The sequence below is a fragment of the Pogoniulus pusillus genome, chromosome 5 (genome assembly GCF_015220805.1).
Source record: "Pogoniulus pusillus isolate bPogPus1 chromosome 5, bPogPus1.pri, whole genome shotgun sequence".
NCBI classification, from domain to species: Eukaryota; Metazoa; Chordata; class Aves; order Piciformes; family Lybiidae; genus Pogoniulus; species Pogoniulus pusillus.
This window is the reverse complement of record NC_087268.1, coordinates 30825875-30847398: the sequence shown is the minus strand read 5'-3', so window position 1 is coordinate 30847398 and position 21524 is coordinate 30825875. Positions and strand designations below refer to the sequence as shown.

At 43.0% G+C, this 21524-nt stretch overlaps 1 protein-coding gene across 1 annotated transcript in view; it reads right to left on the bottom strand.

Moving 5' to 3' along the window:
* The window catches only part of GAS6 (growth arrest specific 6), a 47462-nt gene that overhangs the window by 16340 nt on the left and 9598 nt on the right, over nucleotides 1-21524 (bottom strand). Inside the window, exons 3-10 of the mRNA XM_064143683.1 lie at nucleotides 15893-15917; nucleotides 15045-15107; nucleotides 7329-7451; nucleotides 5273-5392; nucleotides 3133-3258; nucleotides 1887-2008; nucleotides 945-1063; nucleotides 350-539 (exon numbers count right to left, since the gene is read on the bottom strand). Of these exons, the coding sequence (XP_063999753.1) occupies nucleotides 350-539; nucleotides 945-1063; nucleotides 1887-2008; nucleotides 3133-3258; nucleotides 5273-5392; nucleotides 7329-7451; nucleotides 15045-15107; nucleotides 15893-15917 (888 nt within the window). The remainder of the gene's footprint in view (nucleotides 1-349; nucleotides 540-944; nucleotides 1064-1886; nucleotides 2009-3132; nucleotides 3259-5272; nucleotides 5393-7328; nucleotides 7452-15044; nucleotides 15108-15892; nucleotides 15918-21524) is intronic.

Genomic DNA, 21524 nt, shown 5'->3' with positions numbered 1-21524 from the left:
TGAGTAACTGATAAAACCTTAATTTGAAAGACTGAATAATCTCTCAAGATTCCAATGAACTCTCTAAAAATCACAGACTCTCTTCATTTTAGCCATTCTGTATTTTAATTCGCGACGGCGAACCCAGAGCTTAGGTGGGATAGTTATAAGTCAGTTTGGGGAAGGGCATTTCTGGTGTTTCAGTAATAAATCATTTAAACCTTTTTGTAAATCGGCCTCCCATGTTCTTTTCCAAAATTCCCCTAGACTCCATTCCACGACACATGCACTGGATGGATAGACACAGCAAGAATAAAGTCTGGCTGCGCTTGACAGAGCTCATCAGGAAGAAGCCAGGAGAAGGACTCACCGTTTGCCACATGCCATGGTTGATGAGCGGTCCGCTGCTGGTGACGCGGCCGATCCCACTGTACTTCAGCTGCAGCTCGAGCCGTCCCTTGCGCAAAGCCAGGACTACCCATGTGCTGTCTTGATGGCCTCCAGCAAAGAAAAGGATACCTTCAGGATCAAAGGTTCTAAAGTCGAACTCAGCCACAAGTCTGACCGCACAGGTGCCAAGAAATAAATTAGTTATGCAGAGTTCAAAAACCAGAGAGTATTTTCCATACAGATAGCATCAGTTCTAGCAGTCATAAAGCTCGGTTAAAACATACTAGCTTTTAATGCTCTCCTGAAACACTCAAGCTGTGAAAACAGGTTTTCCAACAGGGTCGAGAATAAAGGATGTATTTCTGTAGTTCAGTTAATTATCCTAGCAGCTCTGTGGTCAAGGCTGCCTGTCTCAGTTACTGGTTTGGATAATGTTTTGTCTTATAGGGCTCCATAAACAAAAAAAAAAAGAAAATATGATGATAATAGGACTAATTGTTACTGTAATGACTTAATGCCACTGCATGCATTAGAGCCGGACAGTGGATTCGACTGCCATTCTAAACCATCCTCACCTCGTCAGCTGCTTCCTTTTGAAGCGCAGCCTGATAACAGGAGTGCCGCTGAACATCCTCCCAAGGTACAAGGATTTAATACTCTTTCCCACAGCAAAAGGCACACATGGTATTATGTTCTACAAACAAAACATATTTTGGAGTGTTTATTCTCCTCACGCAGCAGAAAGAGAACCAGAGCATGCCTCCTCCTCTCATGTACTTGCTATACACACAATAGGCTGGAGCACTTTAAAGTTTATACTCTCAAAACAGAGTTACAGTATTACAGTATTATCAGGGTTGGAAGAGACCTCACAGATCATCAAGTCCAACCCTTTACCACAGAGCTCAAGGCTAGACCATGGCACCAAGTGCCACGTCCAACCTTGCCTTGAATCTCAGTACTGAGAACATTTCCTCTTTCCTTCTCCCCTCTCCACCTTGGAGGCATGTTTTCCTATTGCAAAATTAAACCACACTCCTAAGGCACAGCATAAGCTTTTCTACTGCAGCATTGTGCCTGCAACAAAAGACGCGCTAAGAACTTGCTTGTCAGCTGGGTTCTGCAGAGGCAGCCTGTGCCACTGAAATTCACCTCAAATACCCAGAGGACAAAAATGTCACATGCAAATGCTGGTTTATAATTTACACCTTCTGACCTTCCCACCATCCTACTGGGTCTAACTAAGACAAGCTTGTGCAGCCCGAGGTAACTCGTAGTCAAGGGGCTGGCACGGGTATCACTGGAATGCTCTTTTGGGAATGGGGAGAGGAGGAACCTGAGAAGAGAGAATTTAAGGAGAATGTTTATTTTTAAGAGAGCTACCATTCCCAATTCGCATGGTTTTGACAATGTGATTCCTTTCTGCTGATCACTCAGCTCAAATGGCTTCAGTCCAGAGCTTCATCACTTTTCCTTACAGGTCTGTTCTGCAGCTACAGCAAAGCAGAGTAACATACCTCACAGGTATTCATGTCTCGGGAAAGTTTTACTCCTCCTCTGCCATCACAGTGACAGGTGTAACTCCCTGGTGAGTTGACACAGGTCTGTTCACAGAGCTTCTCTTCACATTCATTTACATCTACATAAAGCCAACAAAGAGAGGACAAAATAGCAGCTGGGTTTGTTTCAGTGTGAATCATTCAGGGAAAAAAGAAACTGTTTTCTGTGTTGTTTTGTAGCACCTTTTATTTGAGCGTGCCCAGTGCTCCACACCCAGTACTTACCCTATGCCACATTTCTACAGGAGGGAAGACTTAGAGTTAGCATCTGCACAAATCTGTTTTCACAGAAAGATTACATCTGCTCAGAGATACAGAGCAAGTCAGTGGGAAGGCTGAAAGCAGAGCTAAAGTCCTTGTTTGCCGGTGCAGAGCCCTGGGCTTTAACTTCTAGGCAAGACCTCCTTCCTTCAGGCCCCTTCTGCTACACCTGTGCTGACTGGCTTCTGCTCTTCAACTCAGCTTCAACTCTTGGACTGCTTGCTTCATTGCAACTCATCAGCTGGATCCTCAACAGACAAGTGAAAACTGAAGTTTCTCATTCATTTTTTTTCCCTTTAGCTTGTTTTCAGCTGATTTGCAAACAAATGCAGGAAAACAAATTGTGATGGTCCACAGAGATCTCTACAAGCAGAGATACTTGGAGCCTGGTAGGGCTGGTTGGCATGTGACTCAAGTTAGACATTAACTTAGACAAAAGGCAGGGAACAACACTGGTTTTGGAATACTTTCAAAACTTACTCCGTTGAGAAATCTTGCAGGCAGTGTAGCCAGCAGAACTGTGCATGGTTCCAATGCATATTAAACTCCTAGTTCAGAGTAATACCACAAGACAGGTTTTGAAAGAACAGCAGCTATTGCTCTGTAACTTTTCTTGTCCTACAAAGAGAGACAGCAACATGCACAGATGCTTCTGAGCTTGTAATAAGTTGAAGAAATCTCAGTACTCTGGCTCATACAGCCAGGTCATCAGAGATCACTGCAAACTCAATGAACTCGAAGATGACTTGCAGACTTGATGAACTTGAAGATGACTGCAAACTTGCTCACAAATAGGGAATGGGAACTGAAGTCCAATGTGTATGACAAAAAACAAAACAACCAACAAAACAGCCTTCTACTAAAGCCTGGAATTTAATTTGCAGGGTTTTATAGCTTTAAATCATGTAATAAATGCTGATAGAATGTTATTTCATGAGCTTACCCTGACAAGTCTTTCTTACTTCATCGAACTTGTAGCCTGCATCACAAAGACATTCATACGAGCTTAAGGAATTTTTACAGTGAGCTTCTCCACAGATGTCTGCTGATTCTGTGCACTCATCTATGTCTGCAAAACAAGCAGTTAAAACACACAGCTTCAGTATAATCACTTCACTGTTCACAGACTGAAGTGGGTCAAGAGATCCCTTAGGTTATTTTTGTAACTGAGTAAACAATCTCTTTAAGAATCTGCCTTTAGGGTTAACTAGCTACAAGAAATGACTGCAGGTTTTCAAGACCAGTTGGTCTTTCTTTCTTCAAGCCGTTAACCACTGTTGGAAAATACACGATGCATCATAAGTCAGGAGAAAAACTGTAAATCAAAACAAGTCCCACCACTTGATTAGGAAGAAATTCTTCACCATAAGGGTGGTGAGGCATTGTGACAGGTTGCCGATAGAAGCTGTGAAGTCTCTAACGCTGGAAGTCTTCAAAGCCAGGCTGAATGGGGCCCTGAGCAAGCAGGAACTGAGGAATGTTATCAAAACACAGAACATGCAGCCTGTGGAGCACCACAGATTTCATTCTCATTCTTCAGACAGGCAAACAGTAATTACAAAACTAAGATCTCAATCTGCTGATCAGTAGTGGCAAAGGGAACCTGAAACAGCCCCACTTGTCACAGAGAACATCTGAGAGACACCGTGGGGTTTCAACATGAAGGCAGGCAATGGACTGGAACCAGAGTCCATAAAAACAATCTAGTGTTTTTATAACATGTTAAGTAACATCCAGCAAAATTCTAGTGTTGACAAAACATTTGCAGTGTAGTGAGAGTTTAATATTTACTTTTGCTTTCTAGTACATCTTAAAACTACAATTACATGTCACACTTCATGATTTTCCCACGGAGGAGTGAACTGGCTGACAGCAACTGGTCGACTATCTAGCATGCTGTGCAGCCCAGCCCATGCATCAACAGACAAACCCTAACTTTTTCCTGTGTGCACACAATGACAGGAATAACATGACACAAAACTGAAATGTGAAGATAAATCTCAGCTAGTATTAACCACAACAGACAACCACTTCAGCAACTGGAGGGTCACATGCTGAAGCTACAGAGTGCTCACACTCTTTGTTCACAGTGCTCTAACAGACAGTACCAGGGTACAAACCTAATTGTGAGCCCACTTGCCCTTCATCTGTCCATGCCAACTGGCACCAGAAGATGTTAAGTTGGCACCCCTAAGCAGCTATTCCTATTAGAAAGGAATACTATGTAATCTGTACAGCCTCACAGTGGAAGTGACACAAACCAAATCCTGCTCTTTGTCTTTTTGATGGTAGCATAAATATGTCATTCAGATCAGGTATGCAGACTCTCTACAAATATGTGATCAAATCCATCTCTGAGAGGAAAGGTTCATACACAGACTTGCCTCTTTTCTCATGAGATACATATAATTTTAAGAGCCACTTGTGATCATTAATGAGTTTCTGTTTCAGCATGTCATTTCTTAACACTTTTTAAATCTCAATTGCTTAAGTTTTGGTTATGTAAACTCACTCTGCAGTTTCAATCAGATACTTCAGATCCTCACTTTCTGTTCTCAGATGCAATGTAAAATAGCTGCCAACTATGGCTACTAATATTCAGCCACAGTGAAGTAATCCATCTGTATCTATCTGAATTCATTAGCTGCTGCACACATCTGAATTTAGAAAAACAAAACAAGAAACACACAAAAGAAAAACAAATGGCTCATATGCTACCACATGGTGAGACTGGAAAAAACCATACAACACATCAGGCCAGCCTTTCCTCCTCTCAATGTCAGGATATGAGGACTGATCAGCCAAAACAATTTAGCACAGTCCAAGCCACAAATTCTCTGTGAATCATGCCTGTGTTACAATACTGGAGAGTAGCGTGGTGTGACCGCTGACAAGTTCAGGCATGTAGTGCTGGCTGGAGCATCCAGTACAGTCCCAGCAGAGTGCAGCTAATAGGATACCAGCAAGTTTCCACTGGGCTAGGCAGTATATGAGGCTTGCTCAGTGCAACCCAGCTCTCTGAAATACGGTCACAAGTTCCTAAGCATCCACTGAAGCAAACGGAGCAGCCCAGAAATGCTTACCTTCACACGTTCTGCTGTCTTTAAGAGCATAACCATTATAGCATGAGCATCGGTAGCTGCCTAGCTTGTTGAGGCAGAGTTGGTTACAGCCACCATTCTGCACTTGGCATTCATCAATATCTGCAGCAAAACAAGTGTCACAGTCAGCTTTTTACCTCTGTGAGGGTGACAGCAGGACAGGTGTTGGGAAGGAGAAAGATCAAACAGCTGCAACATAATGCAGCAACAAAAAGCTGAAAGATTTCATTCAAACACTTCAAGTATACTAGCTCATACTTCAAGTTCACATAATAAAGACCATGAAAGAGCTGTAGCAGCATCTCTCTTCACAACTCTGAGAATGCAGAAGAGTATCTTTAGTAATTGTGGAGGTGCCAAAGTTTGTCTGCAGAAGCAAACTAACCGTAATGAATGTATTTTATATCATAATTAACTTTAAAAATTATTCTGTGACCTCTATGATCAGGGCAAAAGCTTTAAATAAAACAAGAACAACATACTCTTGAGGTGCTGGAAGGTGTCCAGAGAAGGGCGACAAAGCTGGTGAAAGGCCTGGAACACAAACCCTATGAGGAGAGGCTGAGGGAGCTGGAGAAGAGGAGGCTCAGGGGTGACCTCATTGCTGTCTACAACTACCTGAAGGGACGTTGTAGCCAGGTGGGGTTGGTCTCTTCTCCCAGGCAACCAGCAACAGAACAAGGGGACACAGTCTCAAGTTGTGCTGGGGAAGTATAGGCTGGATGTTAGGAGGAAGTTCTTCACAGAGAGAATGATTGGCATTGGAATGGGCTGCCCAGGGAGGTGGTGGAGTTGCTGTCCCTGGAGGTGTTCAAGAAAAGCCTGGATGAGGCACTTAGTGCCATGGTCTAGTTGACTGGCTAGGGCTGGGTGCTAGGTTGGACTGGATGATCTTGGAGGCCTCTTCCAACCTGGTTGATTCTATGATTCTATGATTCTTACTGCTACAGAACTCAAGAGAACACAGAAAGTTCTAAGTTCATAGCTACTGAAATCTGTGAGCTAAACCGTGCTCCACTGAAATTGACAGCAAAAGCCTGTTAAATCCAGCAAAACCTGGGTTCCATCTTCAGTCTGCTCTGCCTACTCATTCTATCCAGCTTGATATGACTCTGGAGTTAGCTGATGCATAGAACTGCACATTTCATGGCATTTTATATGAAAAATAGGGGTTATGCTTCAGACTGATCATCTGCAGAGCTCTCAAAGCTGATTGCATACTGATCAGTCAACTGCCTCAAATGCTTAAATAAGCTCCTTGTGAGTGATCCTATAATCTCCTTTCAATATTTACATCAAAAGGAAAAGCTTTGGATCTCCTGCTGTCTTGGTTGCCACAATTTTGGACTGGTTGAATGCAATTTCTGGCAGTTACTTAATATTGGCAGGCAGAAAAGCAGTGGCCCTGACAGTAAGCCTTGCAGGCACAAAATAAAAGACCAGAAAACAAAAGGAGGGAAGATAACTTTGGTATTTCATCAAGGAGCTGAGAAAGCCCTCTGGGGGACTGGAACTTCTTGTATAAAGAGCTCCTGTTCAAATATTCTCTTTGGAGGTGATGGAAATACACACTGGAATTAAGCAGATGTAGAATAAGGTCCTCCTAGAAAAGGAGCTCTAACAGACCAATTTCATTAGTTTGTGCATCATCAGAGTCAGACCCCAACCTGCCTGCTTAAAGTCACTATTCCCATTGAAAGGGTGCTACAAAGGAAGGTGGGCCAGCCTTTCTGGCTTTGCAGTCTGTGAGATGTTCCATTAGGGTTCACAGCAGGGTTGCTGCAGTTCTCCAGCTCTATTTATCTTGCTCCTTTCAGAGGTGTGGGGTCAGAAAGAGTATAACTCTTGCCAAGGCCAAGCTGCGATCCATTGAAGTCATATAAAAATGCTGATTCACAGAAGGGTAAAAACACAACTGGTGATGAACGAGGTTCAGTTCTGCCAGTTTTGAATCATGCAGCACAGTATCAGTGATCATTTGTGAATACAGCAAAACACATCTTTGTTACAGGTATGAAAGCTAATGCAACCCAATTACCTTTCTCACATGTTTTGCCCTGCCAGCCACGCTTGCATTCGCAATAGAAGTCCCCCTTGAGATCTTCACATTTGACAGTCCCTTCTTTGTGACAAGGGTCAGGAGAACACTGGTTTGGCAAATCTAATAAAGAATAAAAACAATCAAAACAAAACAGAGCAATACTCTGAAGTTACTGACAACCAGGTGCTTTACTCTCATTAAAAGTCAAGAATCTGAAGCACTAATGGGGAATCACTACCATAAATACTCACACCTGGCAAATCTGGAAGCTAATTCTTAGCACCCACATACCAAGTAAGATGGGCCAGGAGTTTTTCAGAGCACATGCAGTACAATTAATTTCACTGCAAAAGGGAGGAAGCTACCACCCCCATATCTGAAGCACACACCCTGAAAGAAATAACTCAGAGTAGCTCATATTGGAGAAAGTAAATTCTAGTTTCCCTAGTTTTGGAGAAAATAGAAAGCAAGTAGCAACTAGTTAGTTGGACAGGTACTCATTCCCATCACTTTTGGTACTTGAATTGAGGATTGTATCAGGGCTGACAGATTTATGGCAAGCAAAGATTTATATCTTGAATTGTTTCAGCTGACCACTTAGGCTTTTCTATTACATAGAGTGAGAATAAAAAGGAATACCAAAGTGTTAACTGCTTAAGAATAGCAAGCCACTAATCCAGTTCACAGATAGCTCAATGTTCCTGTGAGGACAGAGTAAAGTCTGCCACTGATTCTTAAGCCAAATTTCAATAGCTGGCAATGGGTTTCCTCCATAGGAAACCAGCAAAACAGCAGTCACCATACTTTGGGGAGGACTGGAGGGAAAAAAATATGAAACTATTATGCAGCTGCTCAACACATGGAGGTCACCTGTCCAAATTCACCTACCCGTCTATGTACAAAAGACAAAGGGACACTACTTTGCAGAGATAGCTCAAGGATGAGAGATTGCCCTTGTACCCACAAAAAGCCTGAGTTGGTAGCCATTATGTAGAAGTAATGTGTTACATTGGTGTCCTAGGCCAGTGATCTTCAAAGCACATCATGCTCTAAGCATTTCAACAACCTTAACCAGGAGCAGTGCAGAAGGTATTTCCTAGACTGCAAAGCTCACCTAGTCAAAGGGCCTTTCTGTTTACATATCCCCTCCTAGAAGTGGGGTTCAGGAGAGACAAGGCAGTTATGCTCTTGGGTGAACTTCAGTCACAGTCTACTCTGCCACGGATGCCACCCTTCTACAGAGAACATCTGAACCTGAGCAGAGGCATAGCAATCCTTAATGAACATATATTCAAATAGGACTGGAGCAGCTAAACAGTCAGCCCCACTGTCCTCTGAGGTCACCAGCACATGGATTGCACTGGAAAAGGAAGTCCTACAACACGAATTCACGACGTTCAGGCTTCACTTCTGATAAACATACACAGGAGCCTGTGATTGCAGGCAGAAGCAAACTCCTCTGATGTCTTATAAAGCACTGAACAGCATCTTTGCACTGACTGCCTTAGATTTGAACATGAGTGATCAGAGACTGGTTGAGGTTGGCAGGCACCTCTGGAGGTTGTCTTGTCTAACACCCCTGCTCAAGTAGGGCCACTGAGAGACAGTTGTTTCGGACCATCTCTAAGGATGGACACTTCACAACCTCCCCAGGCAACTCGTGCCAGTGCTTGGTCATGTTCACAGAGAACAAGTGTTTCCTGATGGTCAGGTGGAACCTCCTTTCAGATTGCCCCACAGCCTTTTGGATTTTCAGTCTGCTTTTTGTATGGCCATCACAGTTGGTGTTATGCCAAGCATAAAAATAAGGCAAGAACTCAAATGTTGGATAGCCATTTGTAGCAAATCAAGAAAGAAGTGGTCATATTCCTGGGCTGCACCACACACTGAATTACCTGAAGACTGAGGTTTCATGCAAACAGTGTTGCAGTTCATTCAGATTACCACAGAATAATAATGTCTTATTTCTTTACACTTATTGTACAGCATGAAAGTGTTCAGCACTCCTTTCTCTGGATGCTGTTTCATTAAGCTTTGAACATAAAGATGAAACCATCTAGTGCGAGGTCAAAAACTGTGATAAACTTCTCTGTCCACTATGCACACATTTACAATACAGACTCCACTGTTCTTCTGAAGATGACAGATACCAGAAATCAGCAGATGATTGGCAATGACTGTCATTAAATATGGTGGGCTGGATGTCATTAAATATGGTGGCTCAGGAGAGACAGGCAAGGGAGAAGGGGAGGAGGAGTGGCTCTGTATATTAGGGATGCCCTGAATGTCATGGAGGTGGAGATTAAGGATGATCAAGTTGAGTCTTTATGGGCGAGAATTAAGGGGAAGGCCAAAAGGGCTGACATCCTGGTAGAAGTCTGTTACAGACCACCCAACCAGGAAGAAGAGATTGATTTATTACTCTTTAAGCAACTGGAGGCTGCCTTAAGATCACCTGTCCTTGTTCTTGTGGGCAACTTTAACCTGCCAGACATCTGCTGGGACTTTAATATTGCAGAGAAGAGGCAGTCTAGAAGGTTCCTAGAGTGCATGTAGGGCAACTTCTTATCTCAGCTGTTACATGAGCCTACCAGGGGTGCAGCTCTGCTTGACCTGCTGCTCACAAATAGAGAGGGGCTGGTAGGGGATGTGGTGGTCGGAGGCTGCCTGGGGTCCAATGACCACAAAATTAAAGAGTTTTCAATATATGTTGAAACCAGGAGGGGCATAAATAGAACCTCCACACTGGACTTCCAAAGGGCAGACTTCAGCCTATTTAAGGAGTTAACTTGGAAATTTCCTTGGGAAACAGCCCTTAAAAACAAAGGGGTCCAGGAAGGTTGGACCTACTTCAAGAAAGAACTCCTGAAGGCACAGGAGCAGCTGTGCCATTGTACTGGAAGACGAGCAGGAGGGAGGCAGCCAGGCTGGATGGGCAGGGAGCTACTGAAGGAATTAAAAAAGAGGGTGTATTGCCTTTGGGAAAAAGGGGAGGCTTTCCAGGAAGAGTTCAAGGATATTCCTAAGTCTTGTAGGAAAAAAATTAGAGAGGCAAAAGCCCATTTAGAGCTTAGGCTGCCACTGCTGTTAAGGAGAATAAAAAATGTTTCTTTAAGTATATGAATGGCAAGAGAAGGGGCAGGGACAACCTCCAGTCCTTATTAGATAGAGAGGGGAATATAGTGACAAAAGATGAGGAAAAAGCAGAGGTGCTTAACACCTTCTTTGCCTCAATTTTCAATAGTGGGACAAGTTGTCTCCAGGACAACTGGACTCCTGAAGTGGCAGACGGAGTCATCCACGAGGAAGAAGTAAGGGACCTGCTCCTACCTGAAGGGAGGATGTAGCCAGGTAGGGGTGGTCTCTTCTCCCAGGCAACCAGCAACAGAATATGGGGACACAGTCTCGAGTTGTGCCGGGAGAAGTATAGGCTGGATGTCAGGAGGAAGTTCTTCCCAGAGAGAGTGATTGGCATTGGAATGGGCTGCCCAGGGAGGTGGTGGAGGCACCATCCCTGGAGGTCTTCAAGAAAAGCCTGGATGAGGCACTTGGTGCCATGGTCTAGTTGACTGGATAGGGCTGGGGGATAGGTTGGACTGGATGATCTTGGAGGTCTCTTCCAACCTGGTTGATTCTAGGATTCTATGAATCAAGGATAAAATACACAAAGCAAAGAAAGGAGCTATATAAAGGTCCTGAAGGATCACAAATCTCCACAACTGAAAGAATTTACATTTCAAGTTGTGATTTCATCCACATCTACCAAAACACAGTCAGTCCATCTACACTCACTTTAGGTTCTTTTCTGTAACCAGAACAGTGTAGGCAAGGGAGGAGGAAACCAGAAGGCCGATGAGGGAGTATGACTTGTAGAAAGAAATGCTAATTTTCAGTATTTCATCTTGCTACCCAGAAGCTGAGGAAAGCTCTACAAGAAAAGTATGGGTACAAAATCCTAACTGCCCCACAGAAGGCACCATCCACTCACTGCAAATAAGGCTAAATTATCTTTCACCTTCATTGTTCCAGCTGTGCAGAGCTGGGGCAAAGCCACAGCTAAGGTAGTGGCCAGGCTGCAGAAAAGCAAACACAGCTACGTGCCAGAATACCTCCTGACACCTCAGTACCCAGCTGACACACTGCTGTAGGTGAAGGAGCTGGGGAAGGAAAGGCCACGTTAAAGTGGAGATGAGCCATGACAGAGCAGCTGTAATCAGCACGTTTCTTTTCCTAGACAGACTAGAATTTATGTACAGTAAACAGAAGGGTTTGAGCATAGTAAGCCAAGTCTGGGTTTTTAGAGGTTTTCTGAAGCAGCACAAATCAAGCCTCTCAACCATGTCAGTGTTTTCAAAGTCACTCAATAAACAAAACAACTCAAAGGAATTATGCACGACTTATCTGGTGTATACTCAACTTCTGATTCTTCCCTTCAAACTGGATTCTGACGTGCCTTGCAGAGCCAGATGGGAATAGCACTGCCCAGCAGAGTAACACACTATTGCTACACATGGTAAATGGCAGGAACAACCATAGATATTCCTAACACAGGAACACTGTGCCAGTAGTTTGCTGCTCCTATCCTGAGAGTTTGAGAACATGGAACACAGATTTAATACTCTCCTGGTGGTTTCATAGCTACACAACTCTGCCAACTTTGTAGAAGGTGCACCCGATTAAAGCACTGCAGGAGAAAATGGAGCTTTTGTTTCCATTCCTTTATATTAATTTCTTTTTTGATATTCACACAATGGTACCAAACAAAACCTCGCTGGGCAAATGCTACATTGCGAATCATGCTCACTGTTAAAAAGCAGACATGTATGACTGAACAAAAATCTCTGCTTTCTAAGCCCACATGCAGCTCCTTTAAGAAAAAAAGCTGTAGAGTTTTCCAAACTCCTGCAGAACTCCGTCCCTAACTCCTAGCTGACCTACAGGATTCTCTTCTAGAAAATGATCCAGATCTGCAGACCAAAGTAGAGGTATCTGTGTTAAGGTAAGCATCTATCTGCAGAGTAATTGTCCTGAACTCTCACTGCAGGCATTGGAGGTCTGGTCAGTACAATGAACAGATTCCATGGATTCAGCTTTCCTCAGAGCAGACACGGTTTGATGAATGGAATCACTGTAGAAGCACTGACTGCTGACTGTGGTGGGAATACTGCTCATGGAGGCACCCATGCCAGAAACAACTGCATCTTACCTCTCGTCTGGAGCTGAATCCCACCTGTAACCCTGATCAACATAAAGATCTTATGAAACTGAGAGTCCTCCAATACTTTGCTAAGCTGTCTAATCACTGTCACACATAACTTTTAAACCTTACTTCTAGTATAAACTAGTTCAGTTAATCACCCTCCAGCCCATAGGTTGTGCAATGCCTTTGTATGCCAAATTAAAAGAGACTTTAAGTATCTTGTTTTGGAAGGAGAAAGACTGTTAAAAAACAAAGTTGAAATGTGTCTTGCAGGCACAAGCCCACAGAGCTACACAGCCTTTTGGCAGCACCCATGAAAAATTAAGAAGCGTACTGGAACTGGCCAAGTGCAAAGCCTGTCATTCTTCCAGGAGAGTTTTAGGCTCCTTCTCCATTACCTCTCCTGTGAATTGACAGTGGCTAGCCAAAACTCAGCCATTTGAAAATATTTTAATGGTGGAAAAGACTATCACTCTATTTCCAAACCACTGCATCAACAATGGAATACAATCAATTATTCAGCTTTTACTTTTTCATCACTACTCTTTAGACTTGCATTTCTAAAACGCTCATTAGCTGTTTGGAGCAAGTGCTCCCAGCTGATGCCACCATTTTCAGCAGAAACTCCTGCCTCTTTACTGTGTCCCACATATGAGCAAAAGGAAAACATTCAGCTTTATAGGTCCCATTTTGAACTAACACAGTCATTGCAGGTACCACAAGTCCAAGAATTTCCAGTTCACAGGACTCTTAAAATCCCTTCAGTGATACTGCTGCGTTATAAGAGGTCAGATTTTCACACTACACTTTTTAACCTTGCACTCTTAAAAAAAAAAACTGCTGTAATGCAGTTTATACATGTGAAAGGTCAACTAAACCCTGATCCTGCTTGCACTGGTGTGAACACACGGCTAATCAAACTAGACCACGATAAAAGACTGAACAACAGAGGGAAAAATGTTAACAAATGTACCTGCAGAGGGACCTAGACGGGCTGGATGGGTGGGCAGAGGCCAATGGGATGAGATTTAACAAGGCCAAGTGCAGGGTTCTGCACTTTGGCCACAACAACCCCAAGCAGCACTACAGGCTGGGGACTGAGTGGCTGGAGAGGAGCCAGGAGGAAAGGGACCTGGGGGTACTGGTAGATAGTAAGCTGAAGATGAGCCAGCAGTGTGCCCAGGTGGCCAAGAGAGCCAATGGCATCCTGGCCTGCATCAGGAACAGTGTGGCCAGTAGGACAAGGGAGGTTATTCTTCCCCTGTACTCAACACTGGTCAGGCCACACCTTGAGTACTGTGTCCAGTTCTGGGCCACTCAATTCAAGAGAGATGTTGAGGTGCTGGAAGGTGTCCAGAGAAGGGCAACAAAGCTGGTGAGGGGCCTGGAACACAAACCATATGAGGAGAGGCTGAGGGAGCTGGGGTTGTTTAGCCTGGAGAAGAGGAGGCTCAGGGGGGACCTCATTGCTGTCTACAACTACCTGAAGGGACATTGTAGCCAGGTGGGGGGTGGCCTCTTCTCCCAGGCAACCAGCAATAGAACAAGGGGACACAGACTCAAATTGTGCCAGGGTAGGTCTAGGCTGGATGTTAGGAGGAAGTTCTTCACAGAGACAGTGATTGGCATTGGAATGGGCTGCCCAGGGAGGTGGTGGAGGCACCGTCCCTGGAGGTGTTCAAGAAAAGCCTGGATGAGGCACTTAGTGCCATGGTCTAGTTGACTGGATAGGGCTGGGTGCTAGGTTGGCCTGGATGATCTTGGAGGTCTCTTCCAACCTGGTTGATTCTATGATTCTGTATATGTGATTTTCTCCCCATTTGAACTCATCTGCTCCCAAAACATATTTAGACTATTCCTGCAGCTTTATACCTTTAGCACTGCTAAGCTTCAAGAGGACACTGGAAAGGTATTAGAAGAGTTCAATTAAATTCTAATCTAAAGTGTTAGTGACGAACAAATACCCTGCACCCTGCACCCTCTACACGTATCAGTTTGACTTCCAAATCAATTGAATGTGTAAAGACTGCAATATTTAAAGATCAGTCACGTGATGCACAAAAGTGGTCTCCTTAATGTAAAGATTAAGCATGACACAAGCCTGTATTTGACTTTAAGCTTTTTTTAAGGTTCCTTAACAAGGGTGAGCCAAAGTTAGCACTCAAGAGAAAAGAAACTGAAAGGCCAAGCAGAGAGTACAACCTTACAGTAAATCCTATTTCTTGTCCCTCTTCTCAGACTGTTCAGACCTTGGGAAACTGGTGGGGAGGAAACATCTTGTATCATAAAAGACCAAAGCACTGAAATATGACAGTGAGAGAGCAATAGCTTACAAAAGGGAAAAGGTCTTGTCTTCTTGCTCAGATAGAACCAGTCATATGGAATCTCGAGTCTAGAGAATAGGAAGGCCAGTACAGAAATACTGTCAAAAATGAAGATGGCTGAGCTGGTCCCACTCCTTCAAGTAGAATGACAACACATTTAACCACAATAAACAAACCAGAAATGCTTACTATGAACGCATGTGAGGAAATCTGGACTTCTTGTATAAGGTGACCCATATTGCTGAATACAAGCTGAAGAACAGAGAATGAAATTGTTGTTATTATAATGATGACATGGCAGCTATTCAAAGCATGCAAAATGATACTTGGCCTGCTGATTCATTAAGCAAGGCTTTGGAAGGTGGATGCAACAACTACTCAATATTTTCATCTCCTAAATGCCTTAACATTTTTTAGCTCTGAGGTACAGTAGAGTTATAAACCATCCAAAAAGAATGATCACTTAACCAGATGCTACTATGATTCTAAAAAGCATGTTAGTAGTTATTCAAATTTGAACTACTAAATCTCTTTAAAATGCTAAAAAGCACACAGAGTTTTCTCAAACTGCTGGCAACTGTGATCTTAAGTACTTCGTATTCAACACAAATAGAAAACAATATGATGCAGTCAATAGAATAAGCCAGTGGTTCAATCAGTAAAAGCACTTAAAAAAGAGAGAGATTAGCTAATAGCTACGCTATTAAAAAATGAATAGCTATGTTAATTAAAAATGGAAGAAACTGGAAGACTTCAAGTTATTTACTAATGCTGCAAGCTACAAATATAAAGGCAACAGAAATGTTTTAACATGCAGAAAACATACAACAGATTTGTGTGCAAATCTATACATAAGTAATAAACACATCTCGAAACTACATACGGAACATACAGCCTATCTTAAAAGTTAGTAATGCATGTATAGTGCAATCAGGTTTTCATCACTTGCCATAGCAGTGACATAGCTGTGACAAGCCCCAGTATTAGGTACCACATGTCAGCACTGACACAAAGAGAAAGTAAAAGCTGCAACTCACCCAAGTATCTCGGGTAAAAATATTCCTGTAGGAGGAAAAAAAAACAAAAACAAAGGTTTATTGAATGATATTTGCTTCTGTTGTCATACTGCTTAAGAGTTGCAGTTAGTTTGTGGGTCTTGCATGGCAGTTGTTTTTAAGAGGGTCCAAACACCAATATCCCAGTTTCTTGTTACATCAAGATGGAAGCAGCACAGTGTGATACCTGCATTTTGTCTTTTGAAAAGGAAGGAAACATTAGCTCCAGTTTCAAGGAGCCACAACCACAGCCTGCTAAGTGGCAGTGGCTGAGCATGAAGCCACTTACTCACTATCCAAGAGGTAAAGGTGCTGATGATGGCATGACGTAGTGGAAAAGGGATCTAGAGACAAAACTCCAGAGGGAAAGTACAGAATCATTTGGTCACTCACTGTCTCCCCAGAGGCCCTGTGTGCATGCACAACACAGGCAGGACCCTAACACCGCAACCACTAAAACAAAAGGGTACTTTTTGCTCTTACTACAATCACCCTACAGCTCTACCAGCACTCACTGCCATACCACCCATTCCATCACATCGTGGAGATGGTCTGCTCAAAGAAGGGAATGATGAAAATTCACACTCATTAGCATAAAACCAAACTGCAAAAGGCACTTCCACTCTCCTTGTGGTACACAGCCATGTGCTACTGTTCCCTACACTGTGTCAACAAAGTGCAGCCATACTGCAAGAGCAACTGTTTGCTAACGTGATTTGGATCTAACAGTATCACAGTATTATTAGGATTGGAAGAGACCTCATTGATCATCAAGTCCAACCCTTCACCACAGAGCTCAAGGCTAGACCATGGCACCAAGTGCCACGTCCAATCCTGCCTTGAACAGCCCCAGGGATGGCGACTCCACCACCTCCCCGGGCAGCCCATTCCAGTGTCCAATGACTCTCTCAGTGAAGAACTTTCTCCTCACCTCCAGCCTAAATTTCCTCTGGCACAGCCTGAGGCTGTGTCCTCTCGTTCTGGTGCTGGCCACCTGAGAGAAGAGAGCAACCTCCTCCTGGCCACAACCACCCCTCAGGTAGTGGTAGACAGCAATAAGGTGTCCTCTGAGCCTCCTCTTCTCCAGGCTAAACAATCCCAGCTCCCTCAGCCTCTCCTCGTAGGAAAAGTATTCAGCCTGGGGGGGGCTTACCAGTCGCATGATCACTTACACCAACACAGAAAAACAGCAGGAAAATGGAAGGGTGAGAGAGTGGCCCTAAGCTGATCATTAAACCACATTCTTGGGGAAAAAAAAGAAGACCACAAATTCATGGCCAAGCAAAAACATTTCTTTCCAACTTCACTTCACACTGGATTTCATAATGTTTAAGTCACTAGTTCAAGTGCTGTTAAAATTTTTACTGAGGTGTGCAACGAAGGAAAACTTAGGGATTTTATAAGTGCTTTTTTTAATTATTATTGAAATAAATAATTTCTCAGCTGATTATGAAAGTATATGCACATAATATTCACATATGGTGTAATCAGCCTTCTTACAACATGAACAATTTTCATGTAAATATCTGCAGTGAGATTGGAACAGTATGGATTCTCTACAAAATTAATTTGGGCTACGCAGTGTGCAAGATAAGAAATGAATTTATCTTTTCTTAGTACAGATGTTTGGCTAAGTTCAGGCATATACACAGGCGTGTACATAGAACGGAGGCAGGCATGCATTGCAACTCAGTTTGACCTGGACTTCTGAATGCAATCAATTGCATTGCTGTCCTGCATCAGAAAAACCAATTGCTTCTGGCAAATATGCTCGAGTTACTGAAATGCACCATGCAAACATTCAGCCTAAATCATGGGAGCATCAATAAAGAAGCAGAAGTAGCTTGCACTTAGCCTGATTTTCAGTTCTGATGTGAGGGCAGTAAGTTTGGCATCTTTTATCTCTTTGGGCTAAGGGAGTGAGGAGCTCTGAACTCACTATGGTTCCCCCTCTCCTTTTTTCTGACCTATGGTCCTCTCTCTTTTTTTTTAAGTTTAGTTTTACACAAGTAAAAAAAATACTGTCCACCATCTAAACAGTGTAAGTACTCAGACGAGTGCCCAGCTGTGCTATAACCACAAACTGAACTTTATCCAGCTCTCAAGGAGAAAAAGATAGCAGCACGTGATGAAATACACCCATTATTGTTTTTTTCATTAATCCCCCTTCATTCACTATACGTCACAAGAATGTGCAGATGTGTTTAACCAACAACAGAAAAATCCAGAGACTTGAAAGAACAACAAGAAGGACAAGAAATAGGAACTGTTGTACCCAGGGCAACCAGCCTAATTGTTCCAAGTCAGCGATGGCAAAGGCATAAAACTTCACTCTCTCTTTGACCTCTGATGAATTAATTGAGTGCTACAAAAGTTTACTTTTGAATGAAAGATTAAGGTAACTAGTTATTTTCATTGCACAAACAACCTTCCAAACACAAACTGACTGTTGATTCAATGCCAGCTGAACAGCAGAAAAGTACAACTCCAAGACACTGTGCTACCATAAGCTTCATTTCATGACTTAAAAAGGAGGTTATTAATAGCAATTTAATTCTTCTTTCTCCATCTTCCTTATTTGCTGTTACAAAAACTACTTGCTGATCAGTAGCACTTCTCTAGGTCAACAGGACCTGACTCTAAAATAAAGCAATGTGATGGCAGGTTCTAATATTACTCATTGTTGCATGATTAACTTTGTGGTTTTTCTCCATAATCAATTTTCCTTATAATAGGCTTCTGGAAGCGCAATGAATGAAGTACTTCTAGTCAGCCAAAAGACAGAAATCTATCCAGACATGTGTTATTTCTGATGTAAGCACTCAACTTTACAATGCCTTTTCAGTCTTTTGTGCTGACCCACAAATGTCCTAACGACCCACAGATGTCTCAGAGGATGAAAACACTGTACAGGGTCAGGTCCTTGTTAAAACCCTGAGACTCATCTTCCCTCCAGCAGAAGTCTTCAATCGTATTTTCAGATCCACAAAAATGGCAAGAGAAATGCTTTGAGGCATGTGAAGGAGTTAGAAAAGATTCTGTTACTACCTTGCTGACTTCTCACCTTCAATTTCCGGGTCATTAAACATCTCACCATCCAGAAAGCCATTCACAGAAAGTATTCACAGCATCAGAATGCAGGAGGTTATTTAACTGTGACTGCCACGGTAGCAAAAGTCACCCAAAATCACAGTCAGTGTAAAAGAAGCCAACACGTAAATGTTGTTAGCCCTATCCCTTTGAATTTGATTTCCTAATTACTGCTGAAAATAAAAAGCAGGAGAAATGAGCTTTCTTTTATTTAAAAAGCTATAAATAAATACACAGGACATAAACATCCTCTGGACAAGCTGCTGTATAGATACTGATGTCACCAAGCTCTCTGACCCATCTGTCCAGTAATAACATCCCAGTGCACGCAAGAGGAAGAGAATACCTTCCAGAAGCATGAACCTCCTCAACAGAACAACTTTAATGAAAGCAGTTTCAGCAGGTTCAGCCCATATCTGTGCTTTCTTGCCATGAAAACCTAAATATATTTCCACCCATCCTTTTTGTAACTCAACACATCTTCTGTCTGTCTGGTTCAACTTCACTAGTCAAGGGCTTAGAACCAGGACATCCGTGGCCTGCAGACTGGCATGCAGTACAAGCTATGCAACACATACTATGTGCCACCATCAGTTTAACTCAGTAGAGATCTCAAGTAAAGTAGTGCCTTACAGCTACAAATCTCCACCCTTCCTCCAGTGGTGTGGAAAATACAGCATAAAGCCAGTCCCTGCAAGCAGGTCCTGGTATGCTTATTTTAACCTAGTTCAAGAGAAGTGCAGAAGTACCTGCATCAGCTTCCCTGCCAAAGGAAACTTTCAGTGTGACTAGGGTCATCATCTATTTTTGACTCAATGGTCAAACTCTTGCTTGGTCATAAAATCCCTAAGTGCAATTATTCTGGGTGTGCATTAGTCCCACTACATTCTTAGAGAACATGGAAGAACCTCAAATCAGATCAGGCGTTAGCATGAACCACTGCATAAAAACAGCCCTTCTGAAAACATAACAATGACGTTGTCTACACCAGGAAAATGTTCTCAGTGTTGCTTGAACTAAGTGGCAACACTGGAAATCTCAGCCAAAAAGGCCTGCCAACTGCTTTTGTTTTGCTTGAGTAGCAGGTCCGGCAAGCCTGATCAACGCTGTATCTAATGCAAATCTAATAAAAGTAAGGTTTGAGCTGCAGCAGATAAAAGATGTAATTTACAGAAAGACTGTCCCCTTTCCTGAGCAACTGTCTCTAGATGGTTCTGCTTGAGCAGAGGGGTTGGACCAAATGACCTCCAACCTCAATCACCCTGTGATTCTGTGACTGCATCACTGCTAGCACTGGAGAATCTCACAGACCTGTGCTAATTACTAAAAGACACTTTCTTAGTTACCTCTTAGAGAGCAACAACTCCCAACATTATGCCCTCTCCTTATTCCTCTTTCCTTCAGAACTGAATGTCTGTCTTTGGTATGGCCTGACTGCCTCTTTTGTAAATGCACCACAGGCTTCCACACTGCAGACCTGCACTGCACTTGCAAAGAGATGGTTGCTTCCAGCCATAACTGGTTCTAACAGTGTTTGACAGTTGTTCAGCTGTTAGAACCTGAGCACACAAACCTCATTAATGTTCAGGAGTGCTCTGTATTTTTTAACACTGAGCTCTAGGCTCATGCTGGGTGACTGGACCTTCTTCTCATACAGTGCAATTAAACAGTCCTGTAATTCAGAATATTAAATACATAAATCCTCTAGTTATAGAAGTTATGCTAAAATCAACACCATGATGCTTGCACAAGCTTTCTTTCTCACTGTGAGGAATTCTATAATCAGCCAGGTTAGTGCCTTTCTGTTTTACTTCAGAGAGACTTGCATTCTTCTTGCAAGGCACAAAGAGAACTTCTCTCCTCAGTTTGGCAAGTGAGGCTTTAGAGAAGCAAGCAGATCCCTTTACAATGCAAAAGCAGCCTCCAGGTCTCATCTCCTACCACCAAAGTTACAGCTGCTTAGAGCAGCTTTTCAATTTTGCATCTATTTGCCACTTCACACCATCCAGCTATTCTGGGGCATAAAGACTGTGACTACCCCTTCCACTAAGCTGCTCATCTTTACAGTCAAGAAGCATTTAAGACCACCTTACCCATCATCACCCACTTTGTACAGACTGGGCATCTCTACAGATCTTAAAGGCTGGAAACAAAACCCATTTTATTGTCATAGGCTCCTTTGCCCTCTTCCAAGGGGCAGTCCTACTTTCCAACAGCTTACTGAGATGCCTTGCAACGAGGAAAAACCCACTAACAATTATAATGTGCAATTATAGGGCGGAAAAAGGCAACGAAAGGAAAGAAAGTAAGAAAAGAAATGATTGTGTATGTCACAGCCAAGCAAAACACAGATACATCTGTGAAGATGTAAAGGGCACAGAGCTACAATTTCTATGTGCAGCCTAAGGCAGAGTTTCATTAGACAGTAATGGTGTTAAGTGGATGCAGCTGATGCGAGGGAACAACTACTCCAACACAAATCTGTAGAGTGATTCCAGTGATTGGTTGCATGTACTCTTAAATT